Here is a 23,928-nt window from a genome sequence, read left to right on the forward strand (position 1 = left end):
GGCGCACGCGCGGAAAAGAGAGCCGCGTGCCTCTGGGCATGTGCAGAGGGCGGAGGCTGGCCGAGAAGCCCCGGGCTCTGTGGCCGGCCGGGCCAGCTCCCCCGCGGCCAGGGCGCTCTGCACATGGTCAGGAGTCTGATGCTGCAGCAGCCTCTACTTGGGCTCTTGAGAAAGGGTGTATCATGAATTGAAAAACATGCTTAAAATAACTTTTGTTAAGAGCCCAGAAGCTTTCTTGTTAGGAATTACAGGTACCGAGATTCCGAAGCAACCGAAAAGATTATTTATCTAGGCAACAAGGGCAGCGGGGATGTTATTAGCCCCAAAATGGAAAGATGCAACAATACCCTCCAAAGAAGAAGGGCAAGCCAAAATGATGGGCTCTGCCGAAATGGCAAAACTGACCAGGAAATTAAGGAAGCAAGAAGATCAGGACTTTGAAAAAGAATGGGGGAAATTTATAATGTACTTACGAGAGCATTTGAAATATATTTTAATTATTTTTTTTTAATGTCCAGTAGCACCTTAGAGACCAACTAAGACCCAGAACAAACTTAAGGTAAAGGTCAAGGAACCCCTGACCATTAGGTCCCGTCGTGGCCGACTTTGGGGTTGTGGCGCTCATCTCGCTTTACTGGCCGAGGGAGCTGGCATACAGCTTCCGGGTCATGTGGCCACCAGGACTAAGCCGCTTCTGGAAAACCAGAGCAGCGCACGGAAACACCATTTACCTTCCTGCCAGAGCGGTACCTATTTATCTACTTGCACTTTGACGTGCTTTCGAACTGCTAGGTTGGCAGGAGCAGGGACCAAGCAACGGGAGCTCACCCCGTCATTGCAGGGATTCGAACCACCAACCTTCTGATCGGCAAGTCCTAGGCTCTGTGGTTTAACCCACAGCGCCACCCACGTCCCTTAGAACAAACTTAGTTGGTCTCTAAAGTGCTACTGGACAATTTTTATATATATTTTTATATTTCGACTGCGTCAGACCAACACGGCTACCTACCTGAATTTAAGAGAGCATCGTAAGCAAAGCAAAACATTAGCTGAACTCTAAAAATCACTTGTAAAGCAAAAGAAGCTATTGATCACTTAGACAAATAAAAACTCTGGAGAATTTATTAATATGTAGATCAAAGAATATTGGGTTTAAGTTCCATGAAAGGGAGGGAGGGAGTCACCAGATTTGGAGACTCATGAAATAAGTATGGAAATGATATTGAGACAAATTTGTACCTATCAAAGCCAATAAAAATATTTCAAAAAAAGGAGAAGAATTCAAAGCGAGGCCCAAGGACTCATTCCAGCGTGCCACTTCTGGGGCGAGGGGCCACATCCTGCATGCCAGCGACTGAGGCTCCCCGGCAGCAGAAGGCGGCTCTCGGGGGGCTGGGGGGCTTCCTTCCCAGAGGAGTCTAGTTAGCAAACAGGCTGTTTATCTCCGTCTGCCTTTAGCGTTCTCAGGGACCTCCATGGCCCCGTTGCCCCACCTGCAGATCTGGCTTCCCTGGGAGGAGGGCAGGAGCCCAGCCCAAACAAGACAGGCCTGATGAGTTGCCAAGGAGCCTCCATGGGACTTTTTGCTCCTGTTTATTCTGAACGCCTTCCTAATGTGACCTCCCACCACACCCAGCAGCTCCCGATTGAAGTGCAGTGTGTTTGAGGACCGGGACATTCACAGGGAAACCAAAATGCTTGTTTACAAAGCTATTGTACTACCAACCTTACTATATGCTTGTGAAACATGGACCACTTCTAAACGCCATCTCCAACTCCTCAAAAGATTCCATCAGTGGCGTCTCCAAAAAATTTGACACATCACTTGGGAAGACAGGTGAGCTAATGCCAGTGTACTGGAAGAAGCAAAGATCACCATTGTGGAAGCAATGATGCTTCAACATCAACTTCGTTGGACTGGCCATGTTTCTCGGATGTCTGATGATCGTCTTCCAAAGCAACTACTCTATTCTGAACTTAAAAATGGGAAGCGTAATGCTGGTGGTCAACAAAAGGGGTTTAAAGACTGTCTCAAGGCAAATCTAAAAAAATGTAGTATAAACACCAACAATTGAGAAACACTGGCCTTTGAGTGCTCCAGTTAGTATGACAAAAATTAAAAATGTAAAATTTGTTAAAAAAAATGTTGCTGCAGGCAGACTCGCAAGCCCTGCTCCAGCGGCAGCCCCATAAGCCAGGCGGCCCCCAACAGCCCAGCTCCCCCTCTCCACCTCTTGTGCAGGAAGACAGTGGCCCCATAGTTCTTTCAGAATACTTTTATTTATTTTATTTATTTATTTTTTACATACATTTTGTCATGAGCGCGGGGCTGCCTTGTCCTCGCCCAGCAGACAGGAGTGCTTGTGTCAGGTCCAGAGGGGCAGGAGGGTCCAGGGGGTGGAGCGGCTGTTGGCAGGAGCATGTTCAGGTCCGGGGGGAGCAGGTGGGCCAAGGCTCCCCACACGTCTGTCGGGGGTGGGCAGGCTCCCTGGGTCTAGAAGCAGCCCCTCTGGAGAGGGGCAGGGGGGGCTGGCTCTCGAGGGCAAAGCCCCAGCTACTCAGCACAGGGCAGGAAGGGGGCAAGGGCTGCCGTGCCCCCCAGCCACAAGTAAAAAGATGGAGATCGAGGGCATCTCAGCCTGGGAGGAGAGCCGGTGGCTGTGTCCATCAGGCATTCTCCCCATAGCGGAGCGGGGCAAAGGTGTGGGGGAATAAGCAGCCAGGCCAAAGTGCCACCAATCCAAAGCTGGCCAAGGGCGCTGGTTATCTGGGAATTGCAGAGTTGGAAGGGATCCCCAGGGGTCATCTAGCCCAACCCCTGCAGTGGAGTTGCCCTGGGCCCCCCATCAGCTGAGCTGCCCTGAATCAATGCCTCTTCCTGCCGCCTGGGGGAAACTGGTCCGCAGCTCCTGCCTGGAGGAGGAAAGCCGCCCCTGCTCCTTGCTTTAGATGCCCAGAAAGGAATTGTGGGATTGTAGAGTTGGAAGGGACCCCCAGGGCCATCTAGCCCACCCCCTGTGGGAGGGGAGGGAGGGAGCCGCCTGCCCAGAAGGCCGCAGCCTCTCCTCTCTCCCACCTGCAGCCGGGCTGGGGGGCGGTTGTCCCCTCCTGCAAAGAGCCAGATAAGTGGGGAGGGGGCTGCCTTGGAGATAAAGTGCAGAGAGAATCCGGGGGAGGGAGAGCAAGGGGCGAGGGAGGGGGCAGCTCTTGGGGTCCCAGGCCCCCGGGATAGTTGGCAAGGGGGTGGCCAGAGCCTCTGAAGCCGGCAAGCAGCGGCTGCTGTGGTGCCCACCAAGGGAGTTCTCCCCCATCCCCAAAAAGTAGTCCTTGGAGAAGCCAAGCGGGTGACGCTCCCTTCCCCCCAAGCCCCCCGCCCCTAGTGCACCTATAGCTGCCTCGATAGCGATTGGCACCATCACACTCAGCTGCCAGAGCCCCCGCCCAGCGCTGGGGGCAGGCCCCCCATTGAGGGTCCAGCCCCCCACCCGAGCCCATCGTCCTTAAGGCCAGCAGGTGGGCAGGAGGGGGAAGCCCCGCGCCCCCTCCCGGGCCCAGCCTGCCCCCCGGGGCTACTGCAGGTAGCGGTAGGCCTTGAAGCAGTGGTTGCCAGAGTCGGCCACAACCACGTGGCCGTCGGATGTCAGCGCCAAGCCCTGCGGCCCGTAGAGGGGGTCTGCCGTGGTGTTGATGTAGGACAGGAAGGAGCCTGCGCTGTCAAAGACCTGGAAGGAGAGCAGCCGGGGGTCAAGAAGGGCCGGGGGGGAGAACCCCCCAAATAAGGTGGTCCCTTTCCCCTGGCCAAGACAGGTAGGGAAGGGTTTTTCAGTTTGCAAATGAAAGTGTTTAAATTACGGATATTGGGGAGTGGGCTGCCAGGGGGGGGGAATTCCCCTTCCACCATCAGGTCAGGATCATTTGACTGCCAGGTGGCTCAAGAAAGAGACTCCAGGCAAATTTTTAGGTAGCAGCTGAAGGCAAGAGAAGATGGTTGCAGAGCATGTGCAGAGCGCAGCCCCTGGGCTTGGAGTGGGACTGCTTTGAGGTCAGAAGGTAAAGACCCCTGGGGCTCTGAGGTCTCTCTCCTTCAGAATCATTTCCACACCCACCCATGGGGCTGGCCCCCCACCTCCCTTCTCTGCCCCTCACTGGCCCCCAGTACCTGGATGCGGCTGTTGCCCCAGTCGGCCACAATGATGTTCCCGTTGGAGTCCACGGCGACCCCCGTTGGGGCGTTGAACTGCCCGTTCCCCTCGCCGTGTGAGCCAAACTTGAAGAGGAACTCTCCGTCAGCACTGTACACCTGGGGGGGGGGGCAGAAACAGGGTTGGCCAAGTGCCCCTCCCCTTCGGCCTCTCTGCCCTCCCTGCCCCACTGTTCCCCTTGGGCTGTGCAATGGGAGGGGAAGGAGGGGCTGGCTTGCCTGCCCCAGACATTGGGCACTGAGTCCCCTCCTGCTGCCAAAGGGACAAACAGGATGGTGTGCAACACTGGTGTCAGAAGTGGGATGGCATGCTATACAGTGGACCCTCCGGATACAAACTTAATTTGTCCCGGGGGTCTGTACTTACCCTGAAAAGTCCGTATCCAGAGGCGCTGCTTCTCTGCAAGCGCACGGCACGATAGAGCGCTCTGCGCATGCACATGCGGCGAAACCCGGAAGTGTACACTTCTGGGTTTGGCGCGTTCACAACCCGAAATTACGTTACCCGAAGGTAACGTAACCTGAGGTACGACTGCAGTGCAAACTACACTGACTGGCAGCATCTCTTGGATTGCAGGCAGGAGTTTCTCTGCAGCCGTAACAGGAGACGCTTTGGGGGACTGACTTTGGGAAGGGCGCGCCCCCCCCCCAGTAAAAAGAGGCTGAGGGGCCTGGCCTGGCCTGCCCCAGACACTGTGCACTGGATTTTCCCTGCACCCAAAGGAACAAGGCTCTGTGGGGACCGGAAGATTTTGCCCCCTTTAGTAAGATGTTTGTGTCTTGCAGCATTGCAGGACTTTCTCAAAGCCGAGGGTCCCCCTCTGGCCCCCTCAGTCCTGCTGCTGTTTTATTTCTCTTCGCTGGGCCCCCAAATCCAAACCGACCAGGAAGTCCCTTGGATGCCTCACATTAAAACCAGTCAGTTCCCTCCAAAGGGCAGGGGGAGCCTCTCTGGGGGAACTGAGAGGAAGATGCCTCAGTGCCCCCCTGAGCCCCCAACCGCCAGGACCAGCCCAGGGCATTGGAGGCAAAACAAAGAAAATGGACAAAAGGGGCAAGAGAGGAGGCCTTGGGGCCTGACATCCAGCCCCCTCCCAGCCCCACTGAGGGCAATGGGGGTGGGGGGCACTGGGCTTCAGTGCAGTAGCAGAGGAGGCAGGCAGCCCCTCCCTGCCTGCCAGGAATGCGCTCTGAAGGCCCCGTGGGGTGGATCCCGCCGGGGATCCGCTCTGGCTCACCTTCACGGAGTGGTTGTGGAAGTCGGTCACCACGATCTCGTTCTTGTTGTTGACGGCGACAAAGTGCGGCCCTGAGGAGGGAGAGGGAGAGGGAAGGAGACTTTGCTTGCCGCCCCCAGGAGGGGGCTGTGGGGGTCAGGGGTCAAGAGGGGGAGCGGTGGGGGCTCAGGAGAAGACCCTGTGGGAGAGATGGGGCCAAATCCACGTGGCCACAAGGTGGCAGGATTCCCAACGGATCTTTCAGTGGATCTCTATCTCCGAAATGCCCCCCACACACTGCAGAGTGAGGCCTGAAGAGACAAGCCATCTGTCAGGGATGTTGTAAGATGTGATCCCTGCACTGAAGGGGCTGGACTAGATGAGTCCTGGGGGTCCCTTCCACCTCTGCACTTCTATGATTCTATGACTTCCTCCACCTGAGAGCATCTGGATCAGGACCAGGCCATGTGGGTCGGCCTGGGGAGACCTGATCCTTTCTCCTCACACTCCTTTCCCACCAAAATTGCACCCAAACTTGTCGTTTGCTGGAGAGGCAAATGCTCAGTTTTCAGCAGATGACAGCCGGGAAGCCATACCACAGTTTTGTCACAAGAGGGCGCCTTTATTTACAGGAAATATTTATTTACAGTGGTCCCTTGGGACTCCTGGAACCCAAACACTGCAAACCCAGAAGTAAGTGTTCCAGTTTGTAAAAAAAAATTGGAAGCCGAGTGTTACGCTGAGGTCTGTCTGTTTTTGCTATTTCTTTTGTGGTTTTGTGGCTCTTTTTTGTTTTGTTTTTGTGACGGTGTGGAACCCAGTTCAGCTACTGGTTGACTGATCCTGTGACTGCAGTACATAGTTTATCGCTTTCATTTTTCATTTTATCTATCTTGTTAGATAGAAAAAAATCACGTTAAATTGCTGTTTTAGGGGTTGTTTTTCAGAGTCTGGAAGGGATTAATCCATTTTGCATTCCTTTCTATGGGAAAGAGCACCTTGGTTTTGAAACGCTCTGGTATTGGAACGGACTTCTGGGGCAGATGAAGTCTGAGAACCAAGGGGCCACTGTCCAAAGCAGCCTTCCTGCACCGCAGTGGGTTGGACTGGAAGACCTTTGGAGGTCCCTTCCTGCTCTCCCACTCTGATTCTCTGGAGGTTTATAACAGAGGTTGGGCCTCCACCTGCCAGGCCTTCCTTGGCTGCGCTTCCTGCATCCCTGGGGGTCCCTTCCAACGCTTCCTTTCTAGGGGGGCACAGGCAGAGGCATGTTAGTCACCACACCAGCCGCCAGAAGGGTTAGTGGCAGGGAAGACACTCCCCTGCCGGCCACGAGGAGCCCAAAGTGCCCAGCCAGCGACAGAGCAGAGCGCGCAGGAAAGCCCCCTCCCCGGACGGCCAAGGGGTCCGGGCAGCCCTGGACCCCCGAGGCGGGCGGCAGAGAGCGCTCGCCCGCTGGGCCCCGGCAGAAGCCCAAGGCATGCAAAAAGAACAGGGAACCTGGCGTGGATTACCGTCGAGGGTACCTGCAAACTGGCGCTCCGAGGTGCCGCGGCTGCCAAACTTGGTCACCAGCTTCCCGTTGGACTGGAAGATGAAGACGCAGCAGGCCTTGTTGTCCACCACAATGATGTGGCCGTTGCGGTCCACGGCCACCCCCTTGGGGCCCATCAGGCGGCCGGCTCCAATTTTGGTCTGGGGGGGGCGGCATCAGAGGGAGAAATAAACAGGGGGGCCCAACACCCTACCCGTCCCCAGGGGGTGCCCATCAGGTCACGGAGGAGCCCACGTGGCAAGGGGACAGAACTGGGTGCCCCACATTCAACCCCCCCCACCCCGGGTGGCATCTCCAGGGGACAAGGGAAGGTCCAAGAGAGGAGAGACGCTGCCAGCCAAGGCAGGCATAGTGAGCCGAGAGCCTGAGCTGGCCTAAGGCCCCAACTGTGACCCCCCCCCACACACACACACATGGGGTCTAGATTTGGGGTTCAGCCTTCAGCTCTGGCCCATCTCCCCCAATGCACACACAGCCTTTGGCCCTCCTGCCATATTCCCCATCGCATCACCTGTCCCACTTCCACCTGACTCTACCTGGGGAGGTGTGCAGCAGCTTCCTCCTTAGGACCCGGTGGGGACATTGGGTTAGTCTAACCACCAGGTCCTCAATGGGACCCCCGAGCCCACCCCGAATATCCTGGACCCACTGAGGGGGCCTTCCCTGCACAGCCGCTGGCCTGGCGGAGCTGCGCAGGGCACCGGAGGGCACCAAGTGGGCAGGTCTTTGCAGGAAGTGGAAGGGCATGGCCCTGCCCAGGGAGTTCTGCTGGGGGTCGCCAGAGACCCTTTGGGTGCCCCATTAATGCAGGAGGAACGGAAATTCCCCTCTGCCACCTCCTCCCTTACCTTGAACTTGCCCTCGGGGGAGAAGATGCTGACCCAGCGATTGTCGTAGTCGGCAATGATGATGTCCCCGTTGAGGTCCACGGTGACGCCGGTGGGGCGCTGCAGCTGGCCTGGGGAGCGGCCCCGCACCCCAAAGCGCAGGCGGAACTGGCCCTCGTTGGAGAAGACCTGCGCCCGGCGGGAGAGAGAAAGAGGGCATGAGGGGCAGCCCCACCGCTCTCCCCAAGCGGGCCTTGGAGGGGGGCAGGGGGGCGCTCCCTACCTGCACACACTGGTTATTGCTGTCGGCCACCACGATGCGCCCGCTGCTGGAGGTGGAGATGCCCTGCAGGTTGGTGAACTCGCCCTTCTCCCGACCACGACTCCCTGCAGCCGGGGGGGGGGCACAGGGGTGAAAAGCAGCCCCACATCTCACGCAGCACCCCAGAAAGCAGGCACCCCACCCCACCCCCACTCGGCCCAGGAGCTCTCCCCGCCCCATAAGAATTAAGGAATTGGGAAGATCCGGAAGGAAGCGAATCAGGTTCGTGTGCGCAGCTGGTTGGAATGTGTCGGGAATATGGCGTTGGCCATTTTCAGGACTACGACTCCCGTGATCCCTGGCCCGCCTGGGCTGATGGGAGTTGGAGTCCAGCCACCCCTGGCGGTCCAGAGGTGCCTCACATCTGGCACAGAATGTGGTTGGGATGTTGTTTTTATTCTGATAATATCTTTTGTATTTCATATTCTTTTTTTTCATTAGGAACGTTTCTCACTGAAAGGGCTGAGAAATTTTCATAAGGATCTTTAAAAAATAAATAAATCACAAATGGTTGAGGAAATGCAGAGAATTGCATTGAATGAGGAAGTTACAGAAGCAACATTGGCAGGTTTGTCTATCTCTACTCATAAGTCAGTCCCGGTACGATCATAGGAATGCCGTCCTGCTGTAATCCTGGGCTCAGCCAAGTGTTGGGAAGCCTCCTTGCTGAAATCACTGGGAAAGGTTTGGGTCACAAATGGAATAGCTAGCAGCTCAATTTGAAGGAGGCCACTCTGAGCCACTGGGCTGCATCTAACGAAGTAAGACTAACCACGGAACAAGTTCCTCATGCCCACTAATTTCAATAGGTCTACTCCAAGTAGACTTTAGTTGGAATAATATTGTTTTTGCCCAAAAAAAAAAAAAACCACCTACCTATAGCAGCAGTAGCCAAAATGGCCTCCTCCTACATATGTTGGACTCGCATTAGCCATACTAGTTGAAGCCGATGGGAGTCCAAAAACCAGTGGTAGAAACTGAGATGTGAAATCTAGGAGCTAAATGGCACCTTCAACCGAGGTGATGGGGATTTTTTATACTGTGAACCGCCCTGAGACTCCGAGTACAGGTCGGTATATAAATTCAATAAATAAAATAAACAGAAGATGCGCTCTGTCCTCTGGGTCACTGGGGGGTTCAAGACTTGCTCACCTGCTTTGCACAGCTTCAGTCGCCAGGCAAAAAGTCTCTCCATAACCAGGCACTGGGTCGATAAAGACCAATTTGTGGCCTTGAAAATGGGTTTGTTGGTTTGTTTCCATTTCTGTGTGTTCTCATCCTGTATGTTTATGCTGTGAACCACCCTGCGATCTTTTCTTTTTTGCCTTTTTTATACAGTGGACGCTCGGGTTGTGAATGTGATCCGTGCGGGAGGCACGTTCACAACCTGCAATGTTCGCAACCCGCAGCGTCGCGTCTGAGCACGCACAGGTTGCGATTCGGCGCTTCTGCACATGCGCAGGCACTGAAACCTGGAAGTAACATGTTCCGGTACTTCCGGGCTCGGCGTGGGACGCAACCCGAAATCACGCAGCCCGAAGCGTCTGTAACCCAAGGTATGACTGTATAGATTCTGTAGCTGTTTTAATTTCAGCAGATTATAAAAAGACACTTTGTAAGGGGTTTGCATTTTTGCATCTCTTTGAATAGCAATAAGGTAATAGTAAAGTAAGAAGCCAAGAAGAGCCAGCGTCCTGTTCTCCCAGTGGCAGACCAGTGGCCCACAGTGGGAAACCGGGAACCAGGATCCGGGCCCAGGAGCAACGCTCTTCCCTGCTGCTGTTTCCAGAATCTGGAACCTTGTGATTCGGGAGCGGGGCCAGGCAGCTGCTGGGCGCTGCACCCGTGCGGAATGACCGCTCCCCCGCCGCTCCAGGGCCCCCCCTTGGGCCTGTCCCCATGCACTGCCCCTCGCTGCCCGGCCAGCCCCCCAGCGACTGACCCACACGGAAGATGAGCTCGTCCTCGATGGGGTTCTCCTTCTTCTTGCCGCTGCTGTACATGCTGGAGGGGCGGCGCACCGCCTTCTGGCGGATGTGGCCACTGCTGGGGGACTTGACGCGGCGCTTGACGTCGTCCGGGGAGGGCGGCACATCGGAGGCCTTGACGGCCTTGACGCGGAAGGGGCTCCCGCGGATGGGCTGCCCGTAGAGGCGGATGGAGAGCAGGTGGTCTCCCTCGTGGCGCGGCGTGTAGAGCAGCTCGTAGGTGCCATTCTTGTTGTCCAGCACCTCGTGACTGAGGGCCGAGCCATCGGGGGCGGTGGCCTCAGCCTGCAGGCAGGCGCTCCCGCTGCGCACCAGCTCCCCGTCCTTGTCCTTGGTGGTGACGGTCAGCGAGGCGGCCTGGCCCACCACGGCGTGGCGCAGGCCCTCCCCCGTGGCCACCGTCTTGTGGGCGATGGCGCTGGTGGTCAGCAGGACGCCCAGGTTGAGGATGGACTTGCGCACGCCCTCCGTCTCCACCACGTAGTCCACCTGGGCGTTCTCGTGTGGCTGCTCGGGGAAGTCGCGGCCGGCCAGCTCGCTCAGCCGCTCCGTCATCTGTTTCTTGACCAGCAGGACCTCCATCTCGGAGCCGTGGTCCAGGGCCTGCTCCGTGAAGCTGCAGCTGCTCAGGATGTTCTCCTGGCCCTGCCGGAGCGTGTCCAGCTGCGCCTGCAGCACCTGAGAGGGGAGGAGGCAGGTATCAGAGAACGGCCGGGCTGGGAGGGACCCCAAGGGGCATCTAGTCCAGCCCCCAACAACGCAGGAACTGCAGCTCCAGAACCCCTGGCCAGAGGTGCTTTTCGGGCAGCACAAACAGCTCAGGGCCACACGGAGCCCAAAGTCCATCCCGTTCCCTGATAGAATCATTCATTCTCTCATTCATTCATTGAATTTATATACAGTGGTACCTTGGTTTAAGAACACCTTCGTTTATGAACAAAATGGATTAAGAACGCTGCAAACCCAGAAGTAGGTGTTTTGGTTTGTGAACTTTCCCTTGGAATAAGAACATGTTCCACTTCCTCTTGAGTGTGTTTCATTTGTAAATTGAGTCCCCCGCTGCTATGGGAAAGTGCGCTTTGGTTTAAGAACAGACTTCCAGAACGGATTAAGTTCGTAAAACAAGGTACCACTGTATCACCCTATACCTGGAGGTCTCAGGGCGGTTCACAAAAAAGGTCACAATATATAAAATCAAAATAAACACAATAATCCAATAACCCCCCCCCAAAAAAGACCCACATTTTAAAGGGTATAGGATGTTGATGAGGGCAGCCAAAGGCACGGTGCCCCACAGCTCAGCCCCAGTGTAGCCGAGAGAAAGCGCCCCGGAGCGTGCCTCCCACAGAATGCTCTGCCCTTTGGCCAACCAGCCATGCGCTCTGCAGTTTTAAGAGCGAGGGAGGGGCTGGCCACCGGCCAGTTGGGGGCCCATGCCAAAGACGGGGAGGGAAAAGGCAGCCGGGGTGGGTGGGGCTGGACGTTGGCGCCCCAGAGACGCACTTCATTGTTCCAAGGAACAATTGTTGACAGAAGCCCGTATTTACGTTCTGCCTGAACTCTCACAAAGAGCCCCTTGTGGCCAAGTCACCAGGGCCCCGGGGGGAATCTCAGCCAGGCCTGGCCCCCGGAAGAAGCGAACTGGAGAAGAGGGCCTCTAGGCATGCACAGAGAGCCACTGCCCCATCCCCATCCTCCAGGAATTTAAGAGAGAATCTCTGAAACAGCCCATGGGAAGATCTCTGGGAAACAGAGGCTCTTGCCCACCTTCCTGAGCGCTGGCGCTCAGCGCAGGGCAGCATTGTCCCGGCCCAGGCTCACCTTCTGCTTGGCTCCACACAGGGCCTCCAGGTCCCGAACCAGCAGCCCCTTCCGCTGGTGCAGCGCCTTCTCCAGCTCGGCAAAGGTGCTCCCAATCTCGGCCACGGCATCGTTCTTGCGCTCCACCAGCTGCTGGCTGATCTCGGAGACCAGCCCGATGGCCGTGGTCAAGTGAGGCAGGCTGGGGGGCGGGAAAGGGGGGTCAGTCCAGCCGCTGCCTGCAAGGGCCACCACTCCACCTCCTCCTGGGCAGCGCCACCCCCACCCCTCCCAGGGCGGTACCGGCTCTTGATGGCGTCCAGCTGCTGGCGCAGGGAGGCCTTGTGCTGCTCCACCACGTCCCGCAGCGGCACCGTCACGTGCTCCCGGTGCTCCCCCACCGTGCACTCGTGGCACATGGCCGTCTCGCAGGACTCGCAGTAGTACTCCATCATCTGGCGGGGGGAGGGAGAGAGAGGCAGAGGGCAGGGTTAGAAACTGGGACAGAAAACCTGGGTTTCAGTCACCACAACGGAATGCCCAGGCGCCCCACTGATCAGCTGATTTGCGAAGTGGCCGCTGCACAAATCAGTTTTTTAAAAAATATGTTTTATTATGCTTAAACACCAACAAACAAAAAAAAACCCATGCATTTACATCATTTGTTACAAGAAATGCAAAATTAACAAAAAATAAACTCCTAGGTTTTGACAATAAATCTTCTTAAGGGACATCTAACTTCCCATCGTCTCCATACTTCATTTAATATTTACTAACTTATTGCATAAACCAACCCATTCATTTTATAATAAAGTATTATTTCTCCTGTGTCCTTGTTTCTTACTTAGTGCAGCTACAGGAGTAATTGGAAGGCAGCCACCAAGTTCGCACTGCAACAACTATTCTTAAGATATGTTTTGAAAACTTCCCATTTTGCAATAAGTACTTGTTTTGAATTATCTTTCATTTTTTCGGTTAATTTGGCTAGCTCTGCATATTCAACTAATTTTTGTAACCATTCTGACCTGGAAGAGAGTTTATCGCTTTTCCAATTCGTCGCTATTAGGATTCTCACAGCGACAGTGGCATATGGAAAAATTTCTCTGACATTCCTAGGAATGTCTGGTCGTGTAATTCTGAGCAGAAAAGCTTCCGGGGTTTTTTTAATAAATGAAAGCCTAAACATTTTTCTCTATACAGGGTCCTGCACGGATCAGTTGTCTCCCACCAACGGATGTGTCTGTTTTGGTGCTCAACAAGACAAGTGATCCGCGGGCAGATCAGCACAGAAGGCGCACCTTGAGGCGCTGCGCTGCCCCGCAGATTAGCTGATCCGCAGAGCAGCATGGCATCGAAAGACGAGTTTCTTTGGGTGCCATGCTGCCCCACAAGCCAGCTGACTGGTGTGACACGGCAGCAATGCCAGCCAGCCAGAAGAGATGGCAGTCGCCAACCCTGGAGACAAGACATCACCACTTCCTTGCAAAAGGCTGGTTACCTGTCACAAAATGCGATGGGCACCCAGTTAGTTTCGGGTGCAGTGAGGGGTTGGCCCAGTCCCCCACCAGTGCCAGAACAGGCCCCTCCCTCCTGACTCGGGGGCGGAGCTCCGCAGAGGAGGAGGGGCCTCCGCTCGGCCTGCGGAGGGGTCCCAGGCGCCCCTCCCCAGCCTGAAGGGCCCAGCAGGCCAGGAAGGGGAAAGGGGCAGGGAGGCAGCGGGGTCCCCTGCCTGCAGCCTCTGGGGCTCACCTTCCCCTCGTGGTTGGGGCAGGAGAGAGGCTTCCCCGGCACGGCGCTGACCGAGTCCAGCATGGCGGCGGCCGCATCTTCGTGGCTGGCGCTGTCGGGCTGGCGCTGCAGCACCTCCATGAGGTTGGTGATGAAGAAGTTGTTCTGCAGGGCGGCCACCCCCTTCTCGGGCAGGATGGAGGTCTGGCGGCAGACGGGGCAGGAGAGGGTCAGGCTCTGGGGCGGGATATAGTTCTGGAGACACCTGGGGCAGAGCAGGCAAGACGAGACACGGGGGTCAGGGGGCCAAGCGCCCACTGCTGGGGGGGGCAAGGAAGGCGGCGGAGGCAGAGATGAAGCGGGGAGGGGGAGTGGCAAGCGGGGGGTGGAAGGGCAGAGGCGAGGGGGAGGGGAGACAGACACAGAGGTGAGATGGCCCCAGGTGGGGGTGGGTACAAAATGAGTGGGGCTGAGGAGCGACTGACCACTGCAGTCTGTGGGGCTGGGGGTCCCTCCCCAAGTCAGCCCTGTGCCCCTCTCCGAGGAGGCCAGCCTGGCCCTAGAAGCAGGTATCTCTTTCCCCGATTCCAGCACGGCCAGGGGTTGGACTTGATGATCCCTGGGGTCCCCTTCCAACACTACCATTCTGCACCCAGCAAGCCTCCTGGGACTTCAGCTGCAGGGGGGTCTGCTGGGGGCGCAAGGTCTCTCCCCACTGACTTCCAGAAGCACAACCCACCCCCAAAATCTTCAAGGCCAACTTGGGGCTTCCTCCCTGACCCTCCCAACTTCTCCTTGCAAATCTCCCCCAGAGCCAGTCACCCCCTGCCCCTCCCACCCCAAGCAGAGCCAGGCGGCCGCTCTTCGCTTGCAGCGCCCCCACCCCAAGCAGCCTGGGGGTGGCACAGCACCAGCCCCCCTTTCCTGGCTCCTCTCTCAGGTGGGAAGCCCCAGAAACACCTTCTCTCTCTCCAGACCCCTCCTGCCTCTTGGTTTCCCCAGCCCCCCCCCACCTGAGCCACTGACTCCCCCCCCCCACCTGCCCCCCAGTGAGGTCACCCCTTGGGCGGGAGGCAAGACCATCTGCAAGGTCACACAGACTGGCGCCCGGCAGAAGACCTGGGCACTCTCCGTCCCCATCCGGCAGCGGCTTCCCAGATCTGAGCACAATGCTGGAAGGGAGCCAGCCCCACGTTGGCTCAGGGCGGGCGAAGCCAACCCCTCCCCAGACAGGCCTGGCACACGCTCTGCCCCTCCAGCCGCAAGGGGTCATTCTCTTCCGCCCACGTAGCCCACCCTCCCTGAAGGCTCAAGGGGCAGGAGACCCGGAGAGAGGGCATCAAATCCAGGACCCGCTGCAAATGGAAAGATCACAGGAATCAGCTCCCCTTCGCCTCTGCCAGGGGGTCGGCAACTACCCCCCCGAGCCTCCCTCGCTGACCCTTCTGCCTGGCACGTCTGACATGCTCAGCAAATTCAGGAAGCTCACCTCCCCATCCATCCCCCCAGGGCCCACCCCTGACTGTACCAGGTCGCCATCCTCCCCCCCCCCCAGCCTTGAGCCCCCAATCTGCCACTCTGCTCAGAGGGCGAACTCCAGGCCTCCTTGACCTGGGCTGGCATTTGGCTTCCTGGCCTATTTACAGACGACAAATATAGTGCCTGCTTGCTTCCTGCCAGCGCCTGTCCCTGGCCTGGCTTGCAAACGAGGTGAAGAGGGTGGCAGGCAGGCGACAGACTGTGAATGTGCAAAGAGAGAGAACTGGCAGAGCTGACTCCCACCCCCCACCCTCCAAGGACAACCAAGCCCAGCAAGGCTGCTGCCCCCAAGGAAGGGGGCCCAGTGCCTAGGGGGCCACTCTGCCAGGGCCAAACTGGGCATGGCTGCCAGTCTAATGGCCAGCGCCAGGCTAGAGGAGCTTGCAGCCCAGAGACTTCTGGCTCTCTAGCCGTTTCCCAACGCCAGGAACCTGTGCATGACCCAGGACTGTTTTGCCAGGGGGTGTGGTGCCCATGAGCCCCTCCCTGCCCTTCCTTTGTTCCCACTGAGAAAGGCCCCTGAGTCAGCAGCAGAGCGCTGGATCCGATCCTCTGTGGTGCCAGATTCGGGCGTGTCCTTCAGAGTCTGCATGAAATTGCTCACATGCTACCAGATCAGACTTCCTCAACCTCCGCCCTCCAGATGTTTCTGGCCTACAACTCCCATGATCCCTAGCTAGCAGGACCAGTGGTCAGGGATGTTGGGAATTGTAGTCTGGAGGGCCGAGGGTGAGGAAGCCTGGGCTAGCGACAGAAGGTGGAGCCCAGAGTGGTCCTGGCATGGAGGGGGTTTTAAGAGGGTCCCCACTGCACGCCCCACACAGCCCACTGTCCTGGTGCCCCAGATCCGAAGTCCCAGTGAGGAAAGCACCAGGGGTGAGTCCTGCCATGGTGCAGCAGCAGAAGAGGCCAAGACCATTGTTCCAAGGGATCGAAGAGCCACTCAGGCAAACCCGGCAACTGGATAATTATAATTATAATAATTTATTATTTATACCCCGCCCATCTGGCTGGGTTTCTCCAGCCACTCTGGGCAGCTTCCAACAAAATATTAAAAATACAATAAAAATGCCATCTCAGCAGAGAGGGGGAGGGGCCAGAAGCAGAGAGGAAGGATCCTGCAAGTGCATCACTATCTTGCCACCATGGGGTAGATGCTGATTTATGCCTTTAAGTTTGGTAATGTAATACCTTTCAATAAAAAGCTATTTTTTTATAAAAAAAGAGAGAAAGGGGTCGCTTCCTGGCCTCTGTCCTTCCCCAGGGCAAAACAGGGCACTACAATTTAGAGAAACAACGCGCTCCAGGACAGACCCAGAAAATGACAGCCCCCCCCCCCGTCCCTAGCAGTCCCCGGCTGAAAGCGCTCCAAGGTGGCCGGCAGCCCATCCTGGCTGGGGACCCAAAGTCCCTCTTGCAAGGCTGGACCTGCTCCCAGGCCCCCTCAGGAGCAGCACCCAGACGGGGGCTGCATCTGCCTCACCAGCGCTCAACCCCCCCCCCCGCCTCATCTCCCCATGTGACAGATGCCGCCGCTGCCCTCCTTCCTTCGCCCCACATGAGGCAAGCAGGAAGATGGATCAAGGGGCGCAAGTCTGACATGGGCATCTTCCAAAGCCAGGGGCTGGAGGGACATCCCAGGACACTCTGCAAATGAGCTTATGAAGCTCATTCAAGGCTGCAAGCGGAAACTGCTGAGTTGCCAGAGATCCGAAAGCTGAATGACTGTGTGGCACATTATATATGCTAAGTGGCTTCCCAATGCCAGAATGTCTGCATTATCAACACCTGTTTATGAATTGCCACTGTTAACCCTGAAACTGCCGCTCCCTGTAGCTTTCTTTGTTTCAGTTCCCTCTGATCTCACTTTTCTCAGTTCCCCCACAGCCGAAACCAATCATTGGCGCACCAGGAAGTCAGGATAAGGCCCCATGCATCTGACTGCAGTCCATGACAGCTTGTGCCACGATCAAGGTGCCAATCTTTCAGGTGCTACAAGATGCCTGGTGTTGCTTCTGCTGTAACCAGCTGGCCTGGCTGCCCCGCCAGAAACTTCTCTTTCAATTACACCCAACATTCTTTAGCTGACGTATTATTTTAAGAAAAGACTTTTGGACCACCGTCAAACAACTTAAAAGACATTCGCCATTTCAGAAATCTCTAAAGAGGCCTTGAGAACCTAAGAAATGCCCTGCGTCTGGATCAGGCCCAAGGGGGGAGGGCAAACAGATGCCAGGGCACAGGAGCCTCTGCCTGGTCTCCCAGAGAGGAGGCAGAAGGCAAGAAAAAGGCAAAGAGTCAAAGCCACTTCTGCCCAGAATTAAAGCCTTGCAGACACAACTCCCGATGCCAAACCCCACAACTCTTCTAGTCCTCATGAGGGATGGGAGAGGCTCCCTGCGCCCAGGAGGGAGGGAATCTCGACTCAGCCGATGCCTCGTCCACCCACACCCAAGGGAGACAGAGTCCCGAAGTCCCCCCCCCCAAGATCCCCCCCCCCAAGCAGCCTTCCCGCCGCCTGCCGGGCTCAGCCGAGGAAGCCGCATCACTGCAGTCTCCGCAGGGAGCTCGATCGGGAGGCGCCGCGCGCTGGGGGCGCCCCCTCGGGCCAGGCGGCGGCGGCGAGGGGGGCGTCTCTCACCTTTCGCAGAAGGTGTGCAGGCAGGGGAGCACCTTGGGGTTGTGGTAGCGGTCCAGGCAGATGCTGCACACTAGGAACTGCTTGTCGATCTGCCGCACCACCGGGCTAGAGCTGGACTCCCGCTTCGCCATGGCGACGGCCGGGGGGGCGCCCCACTGGCACCCTCCTCCTCCTCCTTCTTTGCGGATGGCCTGCCAAGGAGGGACAGGCAAGGGGTGACCCCCGACGGTCACAGGCGCGCACCCCACACCCCTAGAAACTCGGGGTGCAGGAAGGAGGGCGGGGTCCCCCCCAATTTCCCTCCCCTGCAGGGCCGGGGACTCCCGGGACACCCCCTCCCCACAAATCGGTTAGGACCGGCAGCCCCCTCTCCTCCTCCGAGCTCCAGCTCAGCCCCGGATCCTGGGGGAGGCGGAGGAGGGCCCCACCCCCAAACAGCAGCCACGCTGGCGGAAGCGCCGGCCAAGCCCAGGAGATGCCGCGGGAGGGGGGGGGCGGCAGCATCCCCACCTGGCCCGCCGAGCCCCCTCCCCCGCCGCCCAGCCCGCCCCTCCGAGGGCCCAGGCCGGAGCCCGGCCCGCGCCAGCCTCCCGCTCGGCCCGCCGCCCGGCGCGCTCACCCAGCTTCTGCGGGCGACGGGGGCGCCCTCGGGGCCCGCCTCTCCGGAGCCCCCCGCCAGCCTTCCGGCCATGGCGCGGCGGCCCGGGGGACCTTCCGGGTCTGGCAGGAGGGACGGGGCGGCGGGCGGGCGGGCGGGCGGGCAGCGGCTCCTCCCCTTCCCCTGGAAGGCAGCGGTGTGCCCGACCGCTGGGCCGGGAGGCGGAGGAAGAGGAGGAGGAGGAGGAGGAGGAGGAGGGCGCTGGCCCAGCCCGCCCCCTCCCGCCCCCGCCAGGCTGGGCCGGGGCCAAGGGGCGCCTCCCCGCCGCTGCCGGGGGGGGCTGCAGAGGCATCCGCCCCGCCCCCTTCCGCAGGGGCCAGCCTGGCACCCCCCCTCGAGGCGCCCGCCCCCTCGGGGCTGGGTGCCAGGCGCCCTCCTCCCAGGCCAGCCCGGGGAGGGGCGCCCCCAGGACCGCGTCCCGGCCCCATCACTCACCGGGCGCTCAGCGGGAGGGGCCGGCCGCCTCGGGCGCCCCCATCTCCCGGGGATGTCGGCGGGGCGAGGCCCGGGATGCTGCAGCTCCCGATCCGGCTGGGCTGGGCTGGCTCAGCGCATCCCCTCGGCGGGCGGAGCGTACCACTGCCAGCGCCGGGGGGGGGGTGGGCGAGAGCGGCGCTTTCTGGCTGGCCGCCGGAGCCCCGCGGAGCCCCCGCCGCCTGCTCGCCTCCAGCCCCTCCGCCTCCACTCTGGGCAGCGCCAGCCCCCGGCCCCGGGAGCAAGGGGGTGCCCCGCCTCCGCCCCCCCCCCGCCCGGCGCGCCAATGGTCGCGCCCGCCGTGCCGAGCCCGCTTCCGAGCTGCGGCGGCTCCTCCGCAGTGCCCGAGCGCGGAGAAGCGGGGTGGGGTGGGGGGCGTCGAGCCCGCCCCCCAAGCCCCGGCGGGCGAGGCCAGGCAGCAGGCGGCGAGGGAAGGGCCCTGCCCGCGAGGGGGAGGCGAAGAGGGAGCGATGGTGGTTGTCATGGGAACTGCATCTCGGTACCCGCGGAGGATGCTGCAGGGGAGTGGCAGGAGGGGGAGGGGGCTTCTTCGCACCAGGAAGGGTCCTCGTGTCCGCCCGTCCGCCCCGCATCCTTTAGGAAGGTCAACCCCGCGGGGAGCCACCCCTTGGAGCTCAGGGCCGCAGGGGCCCCTAGGAAGGGCCCGATCCAGACTCCCCCCTCCCTCTTTAAAGCCTCCAGATGTCCAGGAAGTCTACCAGATGGCGGGCTCCTGAATTGAGTCTTCTCTTCTCTTTCCTGAATCTGCTGCCCGTCAAATGAGCGGGTGGCTCTGAGTTCCAGTCCAGGTCAGGAGAGCCTGTCTGCTGGATCAGACCAGATGCCTCTCTGGCCCCACATCCTGTGCCCCACACTTGCTAAGCAGGTGCTCCCATGAAGCCACAAATAGGTCATGAGCACAAGAGCTCCCTCGCCCCATATCCTCCTGAGGGGTGATACGAGGAGGGAGACACTCAGCTTCTGATAGGATCTTAAAAGGATGTTTTAAAAGGCTCAAAACATCAGGAGAGGCGGCTGGGTCAGGCCCTTCCACTCCAGCATCCTGTTCTCAGTCAGATGCACAACAAAACTCTCCCCCGTGAATCTGTGCTTTCCTCTGCTGAAGCCATCACAGCCTCTTGTGGAAGGGAGTTCCACAGTTGAACCATGTGCTGCATGAATAAATACTTCTGAGCTTCATTTGATTCCCATAAGTATTGGGAGGGAAGGAGAGAAACGTTTCTGTTCACTTTCTCCAGGCCTCACCTCATTTTATAAGCATCCACCATGTTGCGTCTTCCTCGCCTTTCAGCTAAACTAAAAACGTTCCAAAGTCGCTCCACTCCTGGATCATTTTGGGGGTCCTTTTCCAAAAAACGCTCCCAGTTCAGACCCAATGAGCATATATGCAAAATTAAGGTCTTTTGCCTCAACAGACATCACTTTACACGCATTCACATGGAGATGCCTTGGCCAGTTCCCCTCCCATTCAGTCAGTTTGGGGCTCTTTTTGTTTCAGCCACTCTGAACAATTTGGGTGTCATCAGCAAACTTGGCCCCCACTGCTCACTCCGACCTCTGAGCATTTATGAACAAGCTAAAAAACTCAAGTCCCAATCCTGATCCTTGGGGTCAGGGGTGCCACCTCAGTCTCGGGGTTGTGGGTGCCCACAGCAACTCTTCCTCCTCTCATCTGCAGCCAGGGAGGAACCCTTTTCTGCAGGGCGGGGCAGAGAGACTGTCTCGGCATCAGAGACCCACTCCCCGCGGGGAAAAGGCTGCTTTGCTGGATGGCTGCATGGGACGGATGGGTGGAGCATTATTATTATTATTATTATTATTATTATTATTATTATTATTATTATCAAATTTGTGGGGGCCTGGCTCCCACCATTATATTCTAGTGGGTGCCCAAGCCCTCACAGCCCCCTGGCATTGGCGCCCTGCTTGGGGGGCTCCACTTTCTTCCTGCTTTCTGCTCCTGCGGCTTCACCAGTTCCAGATGCCCAGCAGGCCCTCTCCTCTTGCTCCTTGCCTGCTTAGCTTCCTCGGGAGTCTTTGGTGAGGGACTTTGGCAAAAGCTTTTCATCCCACTGTGATGCCACTCTGCCATGGATGCTTCCGCTGCAATTCCTGCACCGCAAGGGGTTGGACTAGAGGACCTTTGGGTCCCTCCCAGCTCTCAGATTCTCTGACCCTCGACCCCCAGAAGACACCTGAGCCTCTTCCCCTCTCTTCTCTGGGTCTGGAGGGAGCCTGGTGGGTGGCAGGGGCCTCATCGCAGCCCCCCAAGAGGCCTCCCTCTTGCTCAAGGGGCATCAATAGGGCAGGGGCAGGCTGCACCCTCTCTCAGCAACACTCAATCATCGGGGCAGCAATGCTCACCCACTGGATCAAGCACATGCCCAGCCCCCTATGCCAAGAGACCCACCCCCTGCCCCTGCCCCCTATCTGGACACTCAGAGGCCTGGCTGCTGCAGCCGTTTCCCTTCTCTGGTTGCTACACAAGGAGTGCCCCCCTCTCCCCATATCCTCTGCCCCACTTCCCCAGGGCCTTACCGTGCCATGGCAGGATCATGTCCTCACCGCATCAAGGCTCCCATGGCTTCTGCCCCACAGCCATGGGGCTGGGCACCTGAAAGGCAGCAAAGGGAGGAGGAGGCTGTAGCATCACTCGGTGGATAAAAGCAGGGGGAAGAGGGAGGCCCCCCCCCCAAAAAAAACCTATCTGGGCAGCATTTCCTCACTCCTCCTCTTGCCCCCCGACTATTCCAGGTTTAGTCTAATTTACTGGGACCCCCACGTAGCTGGTTACTCTGAGGCTTTGCCCTGACCTGTGTGCCACCCCCCAAACCCCTTGGCTGGACCTCTGCCCTATAAGCGCTGCCACAGCATTAGGGAGGAGGAGAAGCTGCCCCAGAGAGGACCCCTCCCTCCTGCATGCCATCCTGGAGCCCCACCTGCTCTCATGGGGGTGGCAGCAGGGGCCGGAGGGAGAGCCCCTGTCAGGTTCCTGCCAAGCTGCCCTCCTGAAATGACCCTCTGCAGAAGCCCCCTCCTGCCCTGGGGTTGGGGGGAGAGAACCAGGCCCCCAGTCATCCAGCATTTCCTGGCACCCAGAAGAAAACAATAAAATCCAGAAATTCTGGCAGGGAGAAGGGAAATTCCCAAAAGGAGGTGGGTGCCTGGGTACAAACTCCTTCCTGGAGTGGAGTTCTAATAAAAATAAAATAAAAATAAAATAAAATAAAAAATTATTACTTATACCCCGCACCATCTGCCCAGGCCTTCCCAGCCACTCTGGGCGGCTTCCAACAGAATATTAAAAACACAAGAAAACATCAAACATGAAAAGCTTCCCTAAACAGGGCTGCCTTCAGATGTCTTCTAAAAGTCAGGTAGTTGTTTATTTTCTTGACATCTGATGGGAGGGCGTTCCACAGGGAGGGTGCCACCACTGAGAAGGCTCTCTGGCTGGTTCCCTGTAACTTGGCTTCTCGCAGTGAGGGAACCGCCAGAAGGCCCTTGGAGCTGGACCTCAGTGGGTAGAATGATGGGGGTCGATGTATACTGGGCTGAGGCTGTTTAGGGCTTTCAAGGCCCCCCCCCCCTCCTCACACCAACTCTCCATGGCCATGCTTTAGTTGAGATTCCTGCATTGCAGACTAGATGGCCCTTGGGGGTCTCTTCCTGCTGTACACTTCTATGGCAGCCGCAGCAGCAGCAGCAGCTCAGAGACCGCTCTGGAGGCAGACCCGCTGCCTTGGGAGTCTAGCCCTCCCCGCAGGCCGGTTCCTCCTCTCGCCCACCCGCGCGCGTGCCAACCAAGGGAGGAGCCGCGCCCAGCCTCTCCGCCCCCCACGATCCTCCGGTTCCCGGGCCAAGCGGCCCCCAGGCGGGGCAGAAGGCAGCAGGAATGCGGCCCGGCTGGTCCAGCTCCCTTTCCCGGCCGCCGCCCCCTCTTTCATCTGGGTTGTTGTTGTGCTCGGGAGTCGGGACGCAAAGTCGTTCTCCCTCCGCCCGCCAAGAACCGCGCAGCTCCGAGGCCAGGAGCTCCGCCGCATTCCCCCGCCCCCCTAGATGCCCCGGGCGCCCTTGTGCGCCCCCTTCTGCCATAAGACCAGGAGGAGAGCCTGCCGGGCCGGGCCACTTTCTCCAGCATCCTTACAGGGGCCAAATACTCCTAAAAACCTAGGGATCGAGACAGACTCCCTCTGGAGCTGGAGCTTCCTTAAGAACCTCCGAAGAGCCCGTCTAGTCCAGCCCCCTGGCTGCCCAGGGGCCAAGCGGGTGCCCCGGGGGAGGCTGCCTTGCAGGACCCGAGCGCAAGAGCCTCTCTCTCCGCCTGCTCTGCCCTGCATTGCTGCTGCCTCGGACGGGAGACAGAGCCGAGCCACCCTGGCCAGTAGCCTTCCCAAGCCCTCTCCGCCTCCAGGAATTTGCCTCATCCAAGTTGGGACCCACCATCGCCTCCTGCGGGAGGGAGTTCCGCGGTTTCACTCGGCCCCTGCAGAAGCGTCCCGTCGGGTCGCTCCCCTCGCAGCGGCTCCGGGATCTCGACGGGGCTGCCAGCGCCGCGGTCCTCCTCGCCTCCGGAGCCCGAAAGACCTCCCGGCGCCGCAGTCCCGGGGGCGCCTCGAGAAGCCGCGCAGGGAACTGCTCACCTGTTCAGGTCCCGGGCAGAAATGCCGCCCGTCCTCCGCCGCCGCCGCGTCCTGCGGAGCCCGCGGGGTCCCGGCCCCAAAGAGAGCGGCCCAGGAACAGCCCCCGCCGTCGGGGAGACGCCGCTCGCTCCGCTTCTGCTCGGGAGTTTCCTCCCGCTTTGCTCGGCGCATGAAAGGCAGAGCGGGGCGCTGAGGGCAGGCGACCTCGCCCAGAAAAGGTGGCGACGCCGAGCTCGCCCAGGTCCTACCTGAGCAGGTATCAGGGACCGCAGGGACCGGCACCGCGGATTCGCTCCTGGACGGAAGGCGGTCCT

At 58.7% G+C, this 23,928-nt stretch overlaps 1 protein-coding gene across 10 annotated transcripts; it reads right to left on the minus strand.

Moving 5' to 3' along the window:
* Nucleotides 1-2,261: 2,261 nt before the first annotated feature.
* TRIM3 (tripartite motif containing 3) lies at nt 2,262-23,756 on the minus strand. Of its 10 annotated transcripts, none has more exons than XM_083499522.1 (13): nt 23,615-23,756; nt 21,510-21,585; nt 17,819-18,009; nt 13,660-13,903; nt 12,214-12,365; nt 11,932-12,112; nt 10,065-10,788; nt 8,084-8,187; nt 7,822-7,989; nt 6,933-7,113; nt 5,440-5,510; nt 4,160-4,300; nt 2,262-3,722 (listed from the first exon to the last, which is right to left on the minus strand). In XM_083499522.1, the coding sequence occupies exons 3-13, from the start codon at nt 17,947-17,949 to the stop codon at nt 3,570-3,572; spliced, it is 2,250 nt and encodes a 749-aa protein (XP_083355648.1). In that variant the 5' UTR covers nt 17,950-18,009; nt 21,510-21,585; nt 23,615-23,756; the 3' UTR covers nt 2,262-3,569. The 10 variants fall into 10 exon arrangements, with proteins under 10 accessions (XP_083355648.1, XP_083355650.1, XP_083355649.1 ...); XM_083499524.1 differs by having other exon boundaries at nt 6,945-7,113; nt 23,415-23,629; XM_083499523.1 differs by lacking the exons at nt 21,510-21,585; nt 23,615-23,756 and adding an exon at nt 19,670-20,430.
* Nucleotides 23,757-23,928: the final 172 nt, after the last annotated feature.

This window comes from Podarcis liolepis, assembly GCF_965112155.1.
Source record: "Podarcis liolepis genome assembly, chromosome: 4".
Lineage (NCBI taxonomy): Eukaryota > Metazoa > Chordata > Lepidosauria > Squamata > Lacertidae > Podarcis > Podarcis liolepis.